Source organism: Sinohyriopsis cumingii, chromosome 9 (assembly GCF_028554795.1).
Source record: "Sinohyriopsis cumingii isolate HCF-2022 chromosome 9, ASM2855479v2, whole genome shotgun sequence".
Lineage (NCBI taxonomy): Eukaryota > Metazoa > Mollusca > Bivalvia > Unionida > Unionidae > Sinohyriopsis > Sinohyriopsis cumingii.
In genome coordinates, this window is record NC_142969.1 from 16,877,275 (window position 1) to 16,899,220 (window position 21,946).

Below are 21,946 nucleotides of genomic sequence, written 5' to 3' on the forward strand. Positions count from 1 at the left end.
AAAAAAACATTCAATAAACGTGTTCTGAAAAAGTATATAAACTCTTGTCTTGTTTGTTTTTCGTGTCACAAGTGACATTCCTCACACTATGGCTACCTCTGCTGTCTCTGCTCCCTCTTCCTCTACTGTCAAAGTCATCGACGAACACTTAGATCGTGCCAGTTGGGAGGCTTTGTATCTTCGCCATCCCTTTAACATGCTCATTGCTGGACCTAGCGGTTCTGGCAAAACCGAATTCGTCAAACGTTTGATCGCACATAAACATCATTTGATCGATCGACCACCTCAACGAATCGTGTGGTGTTACAAAGAGTGGCAATCGGCGTACAGCCTCTTGCGAGAAAGTCAAGGCGATTCCATCGTGTTTGTGGAAGGCATTCCTAAAGAAGACGACGGCATCGTCTCTGACTCCCGTCAATCCCATTTGGTCATTTTTGACGACATGTTAGGAGAAGACGAAGAAGAAATTAAACTGTGGTTCACGCGCAAAGGGCATCACCGTAATGCCAGTGTCGTTTACATCACCCAAAATTTGTTTCAACAAAGTAAAGCCCATCGCACCATCAGTCTCAATGCGCATTACGTGGTCTTGTTTAAAAGCCCTCGAGATAAATCGCAAGTGCAAGTCTTAGCCAAACAGTTAGGAACGCCTTGGCTGACTCAGGCGTACGACGATGCCACTCAAACTCCACACGCCTATTTACTCGTCGATTTGAAACCTACGACTCCCGAGGATTTGCGATTTCGTACCCACTTGTTCCACCACTGGTGCCAAGACGGAGGGCCTGTCCTGTACACGTCTCCGTCCTCGACTTCATTTCACTCCCCATAAAAAAATCTATAAAAAACCTCAGACCCTTTTCGTCTGTCTCACAGTGTGAACATGACGTCCCTTCAGTCGCATCTTCCCGTCAAATTGATTCGTGCCTTGTATGGCATCAGTCGAGAAAAAAATCCACAAATACGAGCTCGTGTCTTAGAAGCTAGTCTCAAAGAAGTCTTACGATGGTTCACGGTGACGGCACGTCAAATACTCCAAGGAATCATTCAGATTCCTCATCAAACCAAACGCTTTTTCGATCGAAACAAAGTCGCTTTGGTCCAACTGGCCGATCCCCGCATCGACACTCAAACCAAAAAACAAATCATTTTGAAACCTGGAGGGAGCGGTACTCTAGGAGGGGTCATCATTCTCTCACTCTTAAGATGGGATCCTAATGCCCCCAAAGTTATACCCAAGACAAAAGTGCAACGAAGCCCCAAGAAGAAAAAGACCAGGTCCCCAAGGAGAACTTCTCCAGTGGCAGGACCCTCCTCTGACCAGACACCACCATCCCGGAAAAAGAAAAGAAGCCCCCAGAAAAAGAAACAGAGAAAAAGTCCCCAGAAAAAGAAAAGTCCACAGAAGAAAACTAGTCGCAAGAGAGGCACTTCGGCCAGGACGCAACCTTACACTCGCAAACCACGATCTGCCACGGCAGTGACTGCGTCTCCGGCATCCTCACGTTTATCCACTTCTCCGTTGATGACACCAGGAACAGAAGAGTACTTGAAGACGTTGATCACACCAAGAACTTCTCCGTTAATGACCCCCAAAAGAACTTCCCCAGTGGCAGGACCTTCCAATTTAGTGGCAGTGGCTGCTGCTCACAAAGTACCTTCTCCCAAAATCAAAGTTCAAGAAAGATCGAGCATGTTACAAGGTTTACTGGATTTGTCCAAGCAAGAACTGGCTCGATTTAGTCCGTTACGTACCCCTGCACGACGTGTCATGCCTGTCCTCAAACTAATACGACGTCAAGACAATCAGTGGCGACGCGTTCCAGTATAAAAATGGCCTGTGACCAAGTCGGGTATCAGTGTTTTTTTGGTGCTCCTGAAGACTCAAAGATGTCACCCTCCAGAAAACCCCAAGGAAAGAAAAGGAAAGGACTGCCACCACGTTTAGCCAAACATGGGGACATGTTATCTGTCCTGTCCAAAGCTTCTCCACCCCTACGAAAAAAACTCATTCAAACGGCCTCCAAAGAGGTCATCGATACCGTGTGCGAATGTTGTTTGAACGTTTTGAAAGGCACGATCCCTTTGTCCAAACACCAGAAACAATGCTTAGGCAAACATCGTCACGTTCTTCGCCAAATGGTTCAAAAGAAAACTCCCATTCGTCAAAAAAAGAAGATGTTAGTGCAACGTGGAGGTATTTTACCTCTCTTGTTAGGCCCCATACTGAAAGGAGTCTTGGGAACCATGTTGGGAGGACTGGTGGGAGCAAGATAAAAAGGCCTCGGAAGTTCCAAGATCTCAGAATCGACCCCTGACAACCCCTTGGAAGGACGAAAACTAGCTTTAGTGCCTTACAAACGATGGATGGAATACCATCGGTGGCAAGAACAACACACCCCGCATTTACCTCCCAATCCCCATTTGAGCGAGATGTCCCAGTTACAACACGAATTGCAGTCCTTGATGGATCGCCAAGATTTGTCCGAAACAGAAAAATCGCAAAAGTACGGTCAACTCTTGCAACGACTGCAACTCTTTCACCAGAAAGCTTTAGACGAAACAGCTCTACCCACTCTGAAAGATTTTAAGACCTTCATGAAAAGTCCAGCACCATCACCAGTACCAGTACCAGTACCACCAGTACCAGTGACCAAGACAGAAAAAGGAAAAGAAGAAGAAGAAGGGTTTCAAACTCCACCAGAAAAAGTACGCAAGTTAACAACACCACCTACCTCCAGAATTGGATGGATTAAAAAGATGATGGCCACCCCTTCTTCATCACAAGAGAAAAAGAAAGTGAAGACAGAAGTGAAGACAGAAGTGAAACAAGAACCGATATCCCCCGCTCAGACATCCTCCTCCTCTTCAACACCTATTGCCGGTCGCACACGCAAAGCATTGCAATCCAAGAAAATACCCCAAGAGAAAAAGAGTAGCCTCCTCCAAGAGTGGGTGCCTTATTAACACACCAACCAACACAAAAAAATGGAAAAAGTCTTAGCCAGCATTTACTACGATCCCTCCCATCCTGCAGGTTACGCAGGAGTTCAAAAATTGTATCGTACTGCCAAAACGCAACTGAAAAGTCTCCGTTTACCTCAAGTGCAACGATGGTTACAAGAACAAGCTACCTACACTTTACACAAACCCATTCGAAGCAAGTTTGCCAGAAGTCGCACCCGAGTGGAAGGCATCGATCATCAATGGCAAGCCGATCTAGCCGATGTCTCTCATTTGGCCAGCTGCAATCGTGGCTACAAATATTTGTTTTGTGTCATCGACGTCTTTTCCAAATTTGCTTGGGTCGTACCCTTGACTTCCAAATCGAGCAGCGAGTTAGTGCGAGCCCTGCAACGGGTGTTGAAACAAAGCGGTCGTCACCCTCTTCGATGGCAAACGGACAAAGGTACCGAATTTCTGAACCAAGCTTTCCAAAAAGAATTAAAGAAACGTGACATTCATTTTTTTACCACCGAGAATCCCGAAACCAAAGCCAGCATCGTGGAACGTTTTCAACGCACTTTGAAAGAACGCATGTGGAAATATTTTACGCATCACCACACTCTGAAGTACATCGACATCTTACCGCACCTGGTGCAAGCGTACAACCAATCTTACCATCGAAGCATCGGACGTGCCCCGCAAGACGTGACTCCCGACAACGAAGTGCTGGTGTTTGAGCGTCTGTTTGGTACGTGTCCCCGACGAGGGCTGTCCCCAAGAAAAGTGGAGAGTTGGCCGTAGGAGATTGGGTGCGCATTGGCAAAACCAAACGCACTTTCGACAAAGGTTACTTACCTAACTGGACGACCGAACTGTTTCGCGTCACTGGACGAGTGCATGGCCGTCATCCTGCCGTCTATAAATTGGAAGACATGAACGGAGAAGTGCTCAAAGGAACGTTTTATTTGCCCGAGTTACAACGTGTCACCAAAAAAGAAGACGACATCGAAAGCATTCTCGAACGCAGAACCCGTAAAGTGGGCAAACGACGTGTCAAAGAAGTCAAAGTACGTTGGAAAGGATATCCGCCCAGTTTTGATTCTTGGATCGACGCTTCGCAAGTCATCGACTATAAAAAGAAGTGACCATCATGCCTTTTCACACAGACGCAGCTACGTCGACCACTCCTCCTTCACCCAGTTCTTCTGTGCAAGATTTACAAAAACATCCCTTGTGGGTGTGGTGTGGAGAACGTGTGCCTAAAACGCAAATCGTCTTTTTCTGCCAAATCTTCGTGGTGTATTGTGTCATCGGGGCAGCCATCGCCAATTTGAGTTTGCAACAAGGAGACAAACAATTGTGGACCATTTTATTGAGCAGTTGCATCGGTTACCTGCTTCCTAATCCCTCCCTGAAATTCACCTCGAACGGGAACCACGGGAACCTTGTGTCCAGTGCCAGTGCCAGTCACCACTCCAACCACAACCAGCACCCCATTTTGGGCGGAGACACGCCTCTGACGTCCACTAACCCCTCGGACAGCCACAGAACTCTGGAATTATGAGTCACCAAAACCAATTTTACTTAACCTTACCCAGTGACAGTTCCATGGAGGTGTTTCCCAAGAACACGTTGTGCTGTTACACGGCCACATTACCTCAAGCCATCCAGTTAGATCACGAAGCCCATTGGGAAGTGGCTTTAGTAGAAATGATTCACCCGACCCAAGTCCTCAATGTCCTTCCCAATCAAAATTTTTTTGATGTGGAAGTTCATGACGAACAATTGCAACAGTGGATGGATAGCAATGTCAAATATGACAAGAAAACCCGTACACAAAAGTACACCACCTATCACTTGTTCATTTCCCCAGGCTATTATTTTAGTGGTCAACATTTGATCAGCACCATAGCCTCCAGGTTTAATGCCGTGTTTCTGAAAGCTTTGGAGCATGTTAACAAAAGTGTCACCATGGAGTACCACAAAACAGCTCGTCGCTTCTTGATGAAATTTGAACGGAGTAAAATCCTGTCCATTTTATTTTGTCCTGAATTGTATGACATGTTGGGCGGAGACATGAACCTGAGAATGAGCATGATGAAGAAAAGCGAATTACCCATCGTTTACGACAACGAGTCTTTTAGCAAGTTATTTCGTGCCCCGGTAGAACTGAACCAAGGACTGAATTTGATGTTTGTGTACTCCGATGTGGTGGAGTATAACGTGGTGGGACACACCTCCGTACCGTTACTGCGTGTCATTCCTTTCAAAGTGGATTCTGCCACGAACACTGACGAGGAAGGTGGAAACACTTACCACGTCCACCGCGAATTTGTACATCCTCACTATTTGTCTGTCAGTAAGTCGTATTTGGACACGGTCAACATTACTATAAAAGGAGATTTGGGACAAAATATTCCATTCACCAAAGGAAAAGTCACGGTGAAACTCCATTTTCGAAAACGGTTTTCTCACGATTCGTAAGTCATGTATCCAGTGTACCGAGGGGTTGCTCGACAGCGAGGACACGGTTTAGGAGATATGTTAAAATCGGCCTTTCGTTCGGTGGCCCCGGTGTTGAAACCGATGGTGACACGCGGATTGCACGCCTTGAAAGATGCGGCACTGACGCAAGGCAAAGAATTTCTCCAAAATGTCATCATCGACAAACAAAACCCTAAAGAAGCCTTCATGAGGGCAGGCAAAAATGTCTTGCTGCAAACGGGCAAAGACATTTTGGGTCACCGAGAAACACCTATAAATGCCCTGCACGCTACCGAGTCAGGCATTCAGCAAGGACAAGGCAGAAAGAGACGACGAAGAAAACACCCTTTCACCAGACTTCAAGCTAGAAAGGCCAAGAAAAGAAGAACCGTTCGAGACTTAGACGTTTTCGATTATTGAGAAAAGAGACAAAAAAATGATGCACCGAGAATCTTGCGCTTGTTCCAAGACGGAACTGGATCTGTTTGCCATGCCCCCCACGATGATGACGATGCAAGAATCCCAGTGGGTGGAATTTCACCCCGTCTCCTCACTGACCGATTCCGCTCCCATCGAGTTTGAAATCAAAGGACAGCCCGAAGATTACATCGATCTGAATAGCAGTTACTTGTACCTGAAAGTCAAAATTCTAGATAAGACTGGAGGTGCTATAGACGATGAAGCAGTAGCTCCCGTCAACAATTTCATGCATTCCTTGTTCAGTGGAGTGGACTTGTACTTGAATAACAAACTGGTCAGTAGCAGCATGGATACTTACCCTTATCGTGCCTACCTGGAAAATCTCTTGACGTACGGAATAGATGCCAAGAACACTCATCTCAATGCCTGTGTGGTATGGGAAGCTGACGAACCTACCAAGTTTGAAGTATTGGAAACTGATGAAAAGAAAGACAACAATGATGGATTTCTAGAACGAAGAAAGAGAATCACGGGAGCCGACACAAGTTTAGAACTGATGGATCGTTTGCATTTGGACATGTGGTTGCAAGAAAAGTATTTGCTGAACGGGGTGGATGTCCGCCTGAGACTGAATCGTAGCAGTGCCGCTTTCCATTTGATGGCTGATAGTGACGGTTACAAAACCAAAATCCTAGAAGCCAGACTCTACGTACGCCGTGTGGAAGTGTTACCTAAAGTGGGAAACGACATCAGTCAGACGTTGAGCAGAACGACTGCCAAGTATCCCATACGACGCGTGGAAGTGAAAACCTTCACCATTCCCAAGGGACAGCGATCCATGATCAAAGATCATCTGTTCCAAGGACAGTTACCCAAACGTTTGATCGTTGGTATCGTCGAGAATACAGCCTTCAACGGAGCTGCCGAAAAAAATCCTTTCTACTTTCAACACTTTGGCGTGTACAAAATCGAAGTCAGTCGCGATAGCAAGACCTTGTGTACCCGACCTTTCGAACCTGACTTTACCAAGAAGAATTACTTGAGATCGTACTTGTCCCTGTACGAAGCCACCGGACAGTTAGGAACCAATACCAGTCACGGTATTACGTACGAGGATTATGCAGGAGGCTACGCTTTGTGGGCTTTCGATTTCACTCCAGACCAAGGCAGCGACGAGGGACATTTCCGCCCTATAAAATCCGGCCAGATTCGTGTGGAAATTCAGTTTAAAGACCGAGACCCTGATGAAACGGTGAACGTCATCCTGTATGCAGAATTCGATAATACCATAGAAATCAACAGTTTGAGAGAAGTCATCCTAGATTACTAGAAACCATGGAAGACTGTTATCCCTCTTTACCTAGTGGAGAAACTTTTAGTGTTGTATTATTGTTAAAAAAATGTTAGAGTTGTTGTTGTTTAGTGTTAAGTGATTTTTGAATAAAAAATGTTGTGTTTTGAAAAAATTGTTTGATGTTATATTGTTGGATTATTGTTAAAAATGTTAGAGTTGTTGTTTAGTGTTAAGTGATTTTTAAATAAAAAATGTTGTGTTTTGAAAAAAATGCCTTTGTGGTTTGTTTAGCTATAAGAATGTTGGATTGATGCTCTTTCATTTCTTACTATCCCTCTCATGACACTCACTAAACGCTGCGACTCAAAAACCGTGTGGGGATGTTTTCCTTCACGTCCGCGCTTTGACTTTAAGAACCGGGGTTGTTTCCAGTCTAACCATCCATTGTCGACTCATCCTCCTACGAAGATGTGCTCCAAACTAGCTAAACTCAACGAAGCCTACGTGAATTTGCATAGGGTCAGACACAGTCTGATACCGAAGCCAGAAGAAATAGAGAATGTGAGAATGTTAAAAATCACTGAAGACCTGATAGAAGAGCTCTTCAGAGAAGAAATGAACAGGGAAAAAGAAGAATGGACAGAGAAGTACAGACTTCAGAGACAGCAGCAACAGCAGCAACAACAACAACAGCAGCAGCAACCTGAAGCTGACAGAGGCTTTGTCGATTGTCGTATCGACACCAAAGAGTTCTTCTTCTCTTTTCGAAGAAGCAGACCTATCGCCAGAAAGTCTATCCTCAGAGGACATCGCATTCTTAGAAACTAAAAAATAATGCCATAGCAAACAAAAAAAACAGCCCCTTTCAGGGCTTCCCAATACTCTAGAAAAGAAATAACAATCCATTTGCCAATGTGTGTAGGTAGAGTAGTGTGAAAATAAACACTAACTCTTTTTTAAAAAAATGTGAGGGTATGTGTTTGTGTGTTTGTGTTTGTAAGTGGTTAAGTAAGTTGGTATGGATAGTAGATTAAAATGATATCTTTTTTTTGGTGTTTGAGGTGTAAATTTGGGGTTAGATTGGATTGCTTTGCGTATGTGGATAGTCTATTGAAGTGATTTATAAAAAATTTTAAAATAGTGATGGGTAGCATAAAAAAGTGAGTGAGTGTTTCTTTTAGGCCCGCGCGTTGTTGTTTGTTTTGGTTATGATCTAGGTAAGATCAATTTTATGTTTTTAGGGGGATGTTTTCCATCACGTCCGCGCTTTCACTATAAATTGAAACTCGCTGGGCAGTCTAGCTACCCTTGCTGATTGATCAACACAAGAATGAATAGCAGAATAAGCAAACTTCTTGAACTCCAGATACATCTGGAATATGTCAGGCGCCTGTTAAATGAACTGGCCGCGGAGGCTATAGTAGAAGAGGAAAGAATGAAGAACGAAGAGGAGGAGAGAAGACAGAGGGAAGAGGAGGAAAAGAAACTAGAAGAGAGGATGTCGTACAATATTCCCGAGACAGAGGATTGGGGTGCTGAAGCGAATCATCCTCCCTCTGCGCTCCCCAGAAGAAAGGTGAAAGGAGACTGGGGAAGAAGATGCGTGTGTGGCGCCAGGCCAGGAAGGTGCAACCATTAGATAGGTGCATCTGGAGTTCAAAAAAAAAACAGCCCTTTTAAGGGCTACCCAATACTCTAGAAAAGAAATAACTATCGATTTGCCAATGTGTGTGTGTGTGTGTGTGTGTGTGTGTGTGTAGGTAGAGTAGTGTGATTATAAACACTAACTCTTTTTTCATAGTGCGAGGGTATGTGTTTGTGTGTTTGTGTTTGTAACTGCTCACGTAAGTTTGTGTGAATGGTAGATTATGGGTTTCTTTATTGTTTCTTAGCGTATGTGAAGAGTATAGTTTGGGTTTTGTAAGCGCTCACGTACGATTGTGTGGATAGTAGATTATGGATTTTGTTTTAATGATTTGCGTGTGTAAATAGTAGATTTGGGGTTTGTTTATTGTTGCTTCACTTATGTGGATAGTATATTATATGAAATGAGAAAAGTAGGGATGTTTTCTTTCACGTCTGCACGATGTTAGGTCATGATCTAGGTAATATCAATTTTATGTTTTAAGGGGGATGTTTTCCATCACGTCCGCGCTTTCACTATAAGAACCCACAGTATTCGTCGTTCAAACCATTCTACAAAGAAGATGGCTTCGAACCAAATTGACAAGATGCAAACATTGCAAGACGTTTTAGACAATTTAGGAATGATGGAGCAGATGTTAATAAGACTCGTTGAAGACCACTATTCCTATAGTCCCCATCGTGTAAAGATGGAAATTAATAACTTGAGAAAGGTAAAGGACAAGATAAGTGGTGTCATGAAAGAGATAAAGGAGGAGAAGGAGGATGAAGAGGAAAGGATAAGGATGAGAGCATGGAATGAAAAAATTGAAAAAGAAGAAGAAAATGAAAAGAGGACGAGAGAAGAGGAGGAAGAGAAGAAGAAAGAAGAGGAGGAGAAAAAAAAGAAAGAAAAGAAGAGAAAGAGTGTTGGAGATAAAATAAGAAGTTGGTGGAGAAAAAGAAGAAATTAGAAGCAGAAGAAGAAGAAAACCCAAAGGCCCTTTTCAGGGCCAGCCATATTTCTCGAAAAGAGATAGCCTTTCCATTGCCTACCCCTTTTTTAAATTTAAATTTAAATTTAAATTTAAATTTAAATTTAAAAAAAAAAATCCCATATTCAATTCCCCTTGTCCCTAGACAAACCCAAACTCTATTCCCCCATGTTAAATTCCCCCTTGTACGTAGAGTGACCCACGATTTTTTCACCATGTTCAATTCCCCTTGAGGCTAGAGTGACCCAAGACTTTTTCCCATGTTAAATTCCCCTTCAGGCTAGAGTGTCCCACGATTTTTCTCCATGTTAAATTTCCATTGAGGCTAGAGTGTCCCAGGGGTCTCTGTAATGATAATTCCCATTGAGGCTCTAGTATCCCCATTCACTACTCTCAGCCTACGCGACCAGTCCAACTCGTTCCACTTCTTTTGGAGATAAACTGTACCTTCCCTAGCCCATATCGTTTTTCCCCACGAATTCCTCTTACATATTTATGTATAATATGTAGGAAGTGTCTATTCTTGTCATTTGTAATTTAAATACTAAGGATTGTATCTGCATTGTTTTGCTATTGGCGTGTCGGGTATACGTAACGTAATACGTTAGCAATACTTTGATACATTTAGGTCATATAGCTTATATGCATTTAACATTGTCACATGAATTGTAGCTTTTATCTGCATTTCTTTGGACCAAATAGTGATCATGCGCTATTTTATTCATTTTTTTCACTATATAACCATACTGTATGTGGATATAATCGTGTATATACTGTACTCGACAAATTGCATTGAACCCATACCTCTTGAAAGAGTTTGTGTGTGTGTGTGTGTGTGATTTGGATTTGTAACGTAGCTTCAACAATTTTTCAGTCATATCGATACGATGTCTGCAGTGTGACAGTTTATAGTCTGGGGCCCCGAGTCGCCGAGTGGCCTAAAGTGCTCTCCGATTATTGTCATCTCACCTTAGTCTGCGTGGGTTCGAGTCTCGGATTCGGCCAATGTGGGTATGTGAGAAAGCTTGCCAGTCGGTGGTTCTATCCGGGGTTTTCCCAGATTCTTCCCCTCCACCATTAATACTGGCCGCCATATATAGCCTATCGTGTGCTGAAAAATGGTGTTATATCCCACAACAAAAAACAACAACAACAACAGCTTATTGTGATGTCTAGCACTGGGGCATCATGCATCAGATGTCCCACCCGGTCACATTATCATGACACAGGCCGACCAGTCCTAACTCTTACCTCTTAATGCTGAGCGCCAAGCGAGGCAGCTGTTAGTACCATTTTTGTGTCTTTGGTATGACACTGCCGGGGATCGAACCCACGACCTCCCGCATCCGAGGCGGACGCTCTAACCACTAGGCCACCGGAGCGGTTCCCTCTTGAAAGAGTCGGCATATTACATGTATGACTACCTTACTCAGTCTAGTAGTGACGAGCAATTGACTAGATGAAAGAGCTCAGCCATGCGTGCATGATTATTTAAAAACTGTTAAGTAAAAGTATTCAACGCTTCCTTATATGATTAAAACGTGCTCGCGTTCGAAGAAATACTTTTGTCTACGTCGAAATAACGAACGCTGACCACGTCAACAATTTTGACGTTTTCAACGGATTGCTCTAGATGAGTCCACAACAGATAGTCATAGGTTACTGTATTGATATGGGAAAATATGAACGAGTTTTTCGGATGTAATACTGCACGACCTTGGGAGTACAGTATATCTATTCGACGAAACGAGTTCATATCTGCGATACTCAAAACGTGCATTGCACGCCGCAGTAACTAATACCAGTATCTTTCTGCAAAGGTATCAAAGTGATCGCCAGCCTCCTTGATAGTTCTTTGATGGTATGTTCCAGCGTTTTCGTTTGAGAGTGTTGGTGATAGGTTTAATCACATCTCTGAGAAACGTTTAAAGTGGCATCAACCGGGTTAATGTAACATACTCAAATCAGCGAATTCTTGTTGGCTCAGCTACACGGTCAAAACTCATAGTGCCGACCGCGTACGAATCCATCACGTGCTCGAAATACTGTTACGTGGATGTAACTGTACACAGGGATTGAAATTTCCACTCCAAACAAAAATCACGACTATTCCGCACGAGCATGCAGCTTGGTAGGTTCGTACCAGCTTCTATCTTAGTTTGCAAACACCACACTCTTTGCATAATTAATTTGTTTTCAAGGCACGTCGACCCTATATAGTTTGCATGGAACGGGACCACCACCCCTACGAATTATTTCAGGATGTATCCAGCAGTATTCATTCACACATTGCTGACCGCATCGATTTGTTTTTTTACCATGTAAAGCCATACACATTTTTTTTCCTATTGTATATATGCGTCAATATTATAACTTTAAAAAAAATTTTTATTAATATTGCTTGCTTGATTTTGTTTTTTGCGTGCAGGCATCTGGGTGAGCGTGTAAAATTATTACTGCAAACTGCAGTTGGAACCCACAGATTTGTCCACCCTGCGCGTGTTTTAAAAGTGTCATCCAGGAACACAAATGACTATGCATAACCACGTATAGGGCAACCCGCATGTGACGTATTGGTGAGACCGAAATACTATCCCAAACAATTGTAATTTTAATATGTGGATATCGCATTTAATATTGGAAGCAAATCTGAGTATGTTGCGTGACTGGAACTATCTAATGAAAAAGCCCAACGAGGTAAGAAAGATATAATAACCCACCCACCCGTCTCCAAGAAACAAGACACAGTAGGTTAAGACGATCATGAATGGAAGTATATTTGACCATTACGTAGAAGTAACGATAGCATCAGGAATGAAAATAGTAACAACAAAGACAAGAACAACAATAATAATTTTAATAATAATAATTCTTACGACAAAATGAAACTGTCTCTTCAAACGTATATAAAGACGTAATAATCTAACCTTTCTATATATGAAGACAGATAATACCCACGTAACATTTCAAAATGTCTTAAATAGCTATAAAACAATAAGACTTGAATTAAAACATCCATTGAAAAGACAACCTACGTGGAGCCCCGCCAGTTAGATTTTCCCAGAGTAGCCTTTAACATACATGCGTTCAATAGCTTGCAGTCGACACGTAGAGGAAGATCGTTAGTTGTGTAGTAAACAGCAAGCTGTCCATAAACTGTTTCTAAATTCGAGACTTTATTCCTGTCTTTATATGATTTTAAACGATACAGAATAGAGGATACACTTTATTTAAGTCTACACAAAATGTATCATCGTGTGTATTGATATAAGTAATATCCATGCAAAGTTGGTCATGACCGTTTAGCAAAAGGTAAGTAATCGCTTATTATCGGAACCACCATGATAATTACTGTCTCGACAGGTCGGAGTATTGTTTACTCTTTCTGCTCCAACTGTTTTGAACACGTTCAACGTAAACTTTTTTATTGTGTAGAGTAGATTATTTTATATGCGAGTATTGCTTCTTAAACTAATAAGGAACCGTGTGACCAATATAAACATCACTTTAGATTTAATTTATTTCCTCCATGATTATTAATGTTTTCACTGGCTCATGAAGACGGTAACTACCTCAGGAGGTTTGTCATTGGTGAAACTGACTTAATTAAATTAACCACCATTAAGCTAGTTTAACTCAAGCTATCTGTCCGACTCATTTCCACAGACAGATATAGATTAGCATGTTCGATTATTTGTGGATGTGGTGTGACTTGTTGTTATGCCACCACTGTGGTAGGTGTGTCCTGGTTGGGGTGGGGTGCTCCCAATATTTTATTTAAATTACTATAGAAGTCCCACCCAGGCTCGATTTTGGTTGGAAATTAAATTAATGAAAGATAAATGTTAAGCTCCAAGCCCCAAGTCAGTGATGCCGACGGTTAAATGATTAAATATACAAAAAGTGGAACCCAACGAATAACAATATAATAACAATTAAATAGTCAAGTGCTTCAAATTTCCAAAGAACTCTCCTTCTGTTTGACATTGTGACAGCGTATTGCATCATTTGATTAATAGTGGGAGATAGCTTTCCACCTTGTCCTTGTATTCTACTCACATGTGTATTCTTCTCCTCTATTCCTCCAATTCCTTCTCCTCTTTCTCCCGACCTTCTCCAAATTCCTTCTCATCCTCGACTTCTCTATACTTCTCCTCCTTCTCCACTTTGTCCTCCTCGACTCCTTTTCCTGCTCCTCCTTGACTCTCTCCACCGACTAGACTTATCGACTCCGAGTGATCTTCTAGTCTCACTTCCGTCTCCCCTCTTAGAGACTCGGGATTCAACTGAACAGGAAGTTCTGTCCCCACAAAAGCTTCCTGTGAAAACACAAGAACGGTACAATATTTTCCTTAGCCCTCTCATCTCACACTACACCCAGCCTATCATCAGATAACGGCTATTAAATTTCTTCGGTCACGCATTCATTCACATCGAAATACTCATACGTTCTTGTATGGTAAAACAACGTCGTAATAAAAGCAAGGTATCAATTACACATCATACATTCATCAATAAATTGTGTCACATCAGTACAAATTCCTAATCCCATTATACGAAACAATATCACAGCAATCAAACCCATTTCGTTACATTACAACTCATACAAAGTACACAAATATTCAAATGTCAATGCTCTGATATGTTTATGCATCCATATTAACTAATCTTACACACTTCAACCATTTTCCAAATGCACAAATCAAGCATGTGTAAATTATAACCTCACATGAATAAATGCACTAGTTTACTACGAAGTAACCTAATAGCGAATGACAAAATTGATTCTGACCACAAGCTAACAATCTACATAATTCTCTACATAATACTCAAATACGCCTGTAAATGAACACTACAAAGGCAATTATACATACTAAACGATCCTAGTAATTAATTATACATACTACACATATTTACAGTTACAATGCCGTAATATTTTGCAGAAATCGAGCAAATAACTTACTGACCTTTACGAAGCTTTGTCTTTCCTTAGAATCTCCTTTCTAAGTTTTACCGCCAAATTACGAGTCGCTTCCTTGGAGTAACCCTATATTGCTCAGCAATCTTCCTAGGTGAGACTGCTTGCTAGTTAGCAGTTATAATTCTGATTGTAATTGTTATCACACCCTTTGTCTCAATTCCGATGGGTGTCACTTTGACCCAATCCAATCAAACTTAGCGGACAATGTCCTTCTCGCTGACTGTCTACGTGGGGACGGATTTAGAACACGCCCCGCTTCCCACCCCCCTCGCGGGTTCCTCTGATATTAGGACAAAGCTGTAAGACATACGTGGGAAGTCGCGCTATCTAACGCCTGTGCCGATTCAAGATGCGGTCTTCTCTCTAGTCAGGGTAACGTTGCGTAAGAGATTAACTCTAGCCTGTGTCAATGTTCAGACATCAAACCATGGCTTGTAATAATACCTGCATTACACATCGTGCTCATTAATCATCTCCCTTTTGTGTACTTCTATCCTGGATAGTGAACTCATTTTGTGCTCTTAATTTCTTGTTGCACATTCGCGATCTGTTCGGGGCTGCTCAATCAACAGCTGGACCGCTCCGGTGGAGTAGTGGTTTTAGCGTTCTCCTCTGATGCGAGAGGTCGCGGGTTCGAACCCCGTCCAAGTCATACTAAAGATTTATACAACTGTTACTAACAGGTGCTTCGCTAGGCGCTTAGTATTAAGAGGTTAGTGTTTGGACTGGTTGGCCTTGTGTCAGGATATTGTGAATGGGTGCGACATGATGCTACATGTCTGCGGCATGATGCCCCCGTGCTAGACATCACTATAAATTGCCACACTGCAGACATCGTATAGATATGACTAAAAAGTGTCAAAGCCATTTTAAAAATCGAACACACACACGCGCATACACAATCATCAGTGGGAGAGTTGCTGTTCCAAGAATTAGACTGCTTGCGCTTCTGCATTGCTTCTGCGATTCCGCAAAACTTATAGTATGTGGCTCCAGTGTAGATGACGCTGCGTCAGGTGAAAATATCTTGTATGAAATCTTCGAACGTCATAGGGTCAGTGATAAAATGTTTTGGGTGTTTCTTCTGACCTCCCTGAAATCGCTTTCCCTTCTTCATCTCGCCGTAGAAGATCATCTGTATCGCTGACATGGCCTGTCTATCTCAGCTTGGATTTCATTAGCAGAGTGGTAATTCTTGAAATGACTGCCAATGAAAAATCATTTTTCTGCAATCATATTTTCATCAGCTTTGTTAAGCAGATAATATCAAAATCGTTCAACTTTTCGGCATGGCTTCTATATGCCGTTCAGGGCTCGCATGCATACAGCAGGAAAACCATTTGGTAAACCTTTCGTAGTATGTGTTAGACGGATGCCTGTGCTCCCCAACACATCTGCGCCTATTCTGGCGAATGCCAAACTTACTTTGGCGATTCTGGCGCTGATTTCGTCGTCGATGTGGACTGCTCCGGACATTGCACCGACGAAGTAGGCGAACCTACACATTGCCTGGAAGGTTTGGAATTTCGCTGTGATGGTTGGCTGAAAATAAGGCTTTCTTTAGAAGGTTGATGCATTGCCTATATCTCTTCCTGAGCCTGCACGCGAGACCAAAAAGCTCTCTCTCTCTCTCTCTCTCTCTCTCTCTCTCTCTCTCTCTCGTCCAGGCCTGTTTGAATCCAGTAGCAATACGATAGTGTAAGTTTGATGACGAGTAGAATGTGGAAACGAGTGTAGATACATATATTGATAGGATCTCAGAATTATTGCACTCTTACTGTATTTAATGCCTAGCTTACTCCGACACTGAGATTTGAGTACGCATTTTCAGTCAAGGAAGCAATGTTCAGTACGTGTTTGAATGGATTTTGGAGAGTTTAACAACATAGCATCAAACGTAGTTACTGTGGCCTACATTTAAGAACCATTGTCAACGTTTTGGACTTAGGTCAGATGCTAATTTGACTTCAGAGCTATAAAAAGCATCGTTGGTGGGACATTCGTTTCCAGGAAGTACATTTCTAGTCCTTCGTCTGTCTTTTTGTTATATCTGCTTGTCTTTCTTATGAAAGACTGCAATGGAGAAATTACACGGCAACGGGTATAGCATATCTACGAGAGTAACACATATGATAATGGCGTAATATTTAAATACTTAACAACTCTATCTATCTATCTATCTCTCTCTTTCTCTCTTTCTTTCTCTCTCTCTCTCTCTCTCTCTCTCTCTCTCTCTCTATATATATATATATATATATATATATATGTGTGTGTGTGTGTGTGTGTGTGTGTGTGTGTGTTCGATTGACGCATATCTACTGAACAGAGAGGAAAGCACCTATTCATGGATCCGATACAATAGGTCAGGATACAGTATAAATGTTTGCAGTTACTCGCGGAATGGTTCACTCTCTTTTTCACTACTTACACTCCCAATGCAAAGAGAACGTATTTAATGTGGATATTAGAGCAATGATGACGTTCTGCATTAAAGATCTTACAAAACACCATTTTTATTAGTGATCTATTATATTGTTACACCTGGTAATTTATAATATGCTCGGGGTCTTATTTAGTAATTCTAATTAGTCCACAGCTATTCCCCAACAAAGTTTGTAACCAATGTGCCTTGTACCTTGCTACCTATATGTTTTATACGACGAACCCATGAACTATTCAGATTGCTCGTTTGAAATTGTTAAATATATAACACAATTACCTTTGCATGATGTAATGAAAAGTTTGTTATTTGCGCTTTTGTGCTAGCTCAACAGGTGTACAAGAGTGGGGTCATTGACCCCGTATGAATGAAATGCCGTATTGCAAATTTGAAAGTGTGCTCATAGTGTTATTCGATCCTCACACGGGGTGATAATTCTTTAGAAATTTGCAAGTGTGTTGATGATCTCTCTATGCTGTGAAAAAAAGGGCAAAAACAACCCCAAAATTGGAACGTTTACCCATATAAGTTTATTGGAGTCACAGAGATGATCACGGAAAGTGACTTGCCACCACTATATATTTAGTCTGGTCTCAGAGGTGTGTGTATACATTAGGACGAATATCATCAGAAAAATACAAAATACAACATTTTAAATGATAATCACTTGGTGACCTTCATGTCTACTAAATTAATATTATGCATTTATAGTATGTGATATTTTAGGAAATTCAAACTAAATAGTTTGCATACAAAATTATTTAGCTACATTCTACAAAAGTATTTTTTTCTTCAGATACTTGCGACTGCAGACGTCACACTCTATAATCGTTTCAACAGTGACACATTTCGGAGATGTCTGATGTCAAAAACGGAGGTAATAAATGTTTCATGTATCAGTCTCTTTGCTTCCCGCATAATTTATGGATCGACATGTGTTTATGTACGACAATATAACTTAATCTGCTCGCGTTCGCGCATCTGACGTTTATTCGGTGGGATAAAACTTTGAAAATATTTGACTATGAATCTGGTAAATTTTCGTCACGGAGTTTTAAGTCATAATGTTTTATTATGGCCCAATGACCTGACTTGTTGCTCAAATAACTGTTTAGTTGTGGCTTTGTTTTATCGATTGAAGAAAACTTTGCGATAGGCTCATTTAAATTAGTTTTTGACTTGAATTTATTCATCAGAAATGGTATATATCTAGATTTACTTCGTCTGCCTGCTCCGAATTACTTAACGTCCTTAGCTTTGTAACTTAATGTTGACTTTGACATTTCTGTCATGTAGTTACAAAGCGTTGAATATGGAAGGTTATTTGCATTATTGGATGTGAGAAAGGAAGCTCTAGTATGTGTATCTAACAATATATACAAACATCTACAACATCAAAGCTCAGCTTTGTTCTCATCTAACGCGCTTCGGAAAATGCGTAAAGTTAGCATAAATCTAGAGAGAACTTCCTTTTGGTTACTTCTCGATATTGCATTTCCGTATGTGATATTATTTCCATGAGGTAACACTTGTATTATACTATTCGAACATAATCTTGTTTCCTGACAGAAACAATACTGTTTTAATTGTTTGATCGTCAGGTTAGTGGAAGGCACTTGATTACAGAAGAAAGAGATGCACGTTAGAGATTATTTCATCAAAGCAGTCTGAAAACTGATGATGTATGAATTGTTCAAGAAGATTTGAAAGACCAGAAAGGCTTTCTCTTTCTCAAGCATTGCTGATCTTTTAAAAATCTTTAAACAAATCATATATCCCCTGTTTTGAATCTACTTTGATTAACACTTACACTTGCAATTTTAAGGTCAAGTAAATGAATATGACTCACACCGTGGATTAGATATCTGATTAATAATTAAATAATTATAATTGATGAAACATGCAGAGATGGAACATTTTCGGTTGTACCAAATGTCAAATCTTGTTTGTAAAACATGTATCATTATAACTAGTGCAGATTTTACTTTTGCGCTTTAGTTTGTGATGTTGCAAAGTAATGCTGTCAAAAGATAACTATTTTAATGTAAGACGATTATTGCAATGCCAAGTTGTGTTACACTACTTTTGTGCTTTAAGATAATAAAACGATATCAGCATCACTGGTCAGAATCAATTATTCCATTATGAGATATGATATAAATAAAAAGGAGAATAAAATATAATTTGGTGCCAAAGAAACTATACAAGCACCGTTGCTGTAGAATTTAGGATGGGCAATTGGATGGGTAGATAGGATTGATTTAGACAAAATGTATGTAAAGATGTTTTTAATCCATAGGCATGCTGTTTTTATCAGTTTATATTTCATCCATTTAAACCAATTTATAGCTCAACGCTCACATCATGCAAAAAGAGTTATTTAAAATGAATAGAGTTATTTAAAGTGAATATAATTATCTAAAGTGAATATAATTATTTAAAATGAATATAATTATTTAAAACGAATATAGTTATTTAAAATGAATAGAGTTATTTAAAATGAATAGAGTTATTTAAAAGTGAATAGATTTATTTAAAATGAATAGAGCTATTTAAAGTGAATAGGGTTATTTAAAGTGAATATAATTATCTAAAGTGAATATAATTATTTAAAATGAATATAATTATTTAAAACGAATATAGTTATTTAAAATGAATAGAGTTATTTAAAATGAATAGAGTTATTTAAAGTGAATATAATTATTTAAAATGAATAGAGTTATTTAAAATGAATATTGTTATTTAAAATGAATAGATTTATTTAAAATGAATAGGGTTATTTAAAGTGAATAGAGTTATTTAAAGTGAATATAACTACAGAGTTGTTCATACTGAGATTCCATTTTAAAAGGACTTAGTTATAGTTGCACATTGTGAGTTTCTGATGCGTAACTTGATCCATGCAAGATTGCGGAATAAAAATGAGGGACGATCTCATTATGAAAAAGGTATATGCTTGAATCCTTTTATGACAGTAAAGACTAATCTAAAATGTTTAATCCATTCTCATCACGATTCATAAAAAGGTGTAATAATAACAATGACATAAAGGTAATAAGTTGCTGTGTTATGACAATGAAACGCTCTACTGGGCAAAATAATGTGTATCAAGAGACCCAAGAAGTACATTTTGAAATGTTAACAGTAAGCTGCGTACCTTTATGAGCGCATAGCAATCACCTTTGAACCTACGTGTGAAGTGTAGACACATTGTATGGCAGTAAATTGAGCATAGTGATATATTCTGTTTACTAACCTCAATGCATCCCTGTCGAACTATTGTATTAGTCATTGTAGTATCTCGCATGATAATATAAGTATAGGTCAGAATGTAATAATAATAATAATAATAATAATAATACAAATTAATAATAAAAAGACAATATCAAAAGCATATTGTCAAATATCAATGATAGTATCTTTTCTAAAAGGAGCAACATGTGCTAGGCTAAAGACAATTAGATTGTCTGTCATCAACAAGTGAACAAGTCTTATTTGGTTAGACATATTTTTTCTTATATTTCATTTGTTGTCAATGCGAATACTTGGTAATTCAAATATACTGTTTGTGTATATTATTGCTTATATCTATTGTATCCATTAAACACACTGATTCTCTGACGTGAAGGTTCCGAATTGAAGGGCTATTCAGAAGCGGATGTGCGTTAGAGCAGAAAATGTGCTACTAGGACACAAACCACATTCATGTGAAGAATCCGACAAAATCATTTTTTTTTCTTCTTCAAAATACTGCACATTCATCAAATGCATTACATATATAATTAGTTACATGAAATATCTGAAACATTAGAGCTTGCAACCATTTCAAAATATGATTATGAAAAGACTAAGACAATTGTCATAGAGTTATGTTGAATGAAAAAAATGTCCAGCTTGTGTTTCATATTATATCGTCTTTTATAAAAAAAAATTTATCTTTGGTTCCTATTTTTACTACATTTATTGATACAAATCACACTTACACTTGCCTGAAATAAAATTCAAAAAGAGCTTTAAGATGCGGTGTCTGATAATACATTTTAAATTGATATGATAAAACAACGTCAGTTATAAAATTTAGACCATTATAGAACTTTATATTATTTGTAAAATTTAAAATTTAGACGAAATTTTTAATAGCTAATACTTAGACCATTATAGTATTTGTAAGAATTAAAATTTGGACCAAAAACAAATGTATTTCGTTGTTAGGGTAAAGTTAAAGAACGCTGAAGATGTACTCTAATCTACGTTTTAACATTAGTATTTGCTTATGCCAATGCATTGCAGACTCTCAGCGTTGCTTACATGTATCTAAGGAAAATATTGCATTTTGTACATTATTGACTAAATACATTATGAAAGATCATCGTATCTATGCAGCAACTCCTGTAATTTCAGTCGACCTGGATCAGAACGCACCAGTGACTCGAGTACCCAATCAATCATACTGGGCTGACCTGGCTAGAGAGGAATTGGAAGAAGGTGGGGTAGTACTCGTATCACGAACCAGTAGCTTACCCATTTATTAATAGTTAACGAGCTTTACCACTTCTCGTTTAGCTCCCCTTCAAGTGCGATTTTTACCTGGCCAGTTGATTTTTTACGTTTATATCCAACGGAATATTTTGTTCAGGTGTTAATTTCATGTTATAAATCACTTAAGTATATTTCGAAACAACGCCTTGTAATTCAAGTATGACTGCACCTGTAAGTCCTGGGGATTTGTCTCTGTAGTGGGGCGTACATTAGTGGCCACTCAC

The 21,946-nt window shown here is 39.9% G+C and overlaps 1 protein-coding gene across 1 annotated transcript in view; it reads left to right on the plus strand.

The window, feature by feature from the left end:
- Positions 1-12,868: 12,868 nt before the first annotated feature.
- The window catches only part of LOC149791321 (uncharacterized), a 122,066-nt gene continuing 112,988 nt past the window's right edge, over positions 12,869-21,946 (plus strand). The window contains exons 1-3 of the mRNA XM_089969855.1: positions 12,869-13,074; positions 17,980-18,060; positions 21,585-21,668. Coding sequence (XP_089825981.1) covers positions 18,039-18,060; positions 21,585-21,668 — 106 coding nt within the window. The 5' untranslated portion in view covers positions 12,869-13,074; positions 17,980-18,038. The remainder of the gene's footprint in view (positions 13,075-17,979; positions 18,061-21,584; positions 21,669-21,946) is intronic.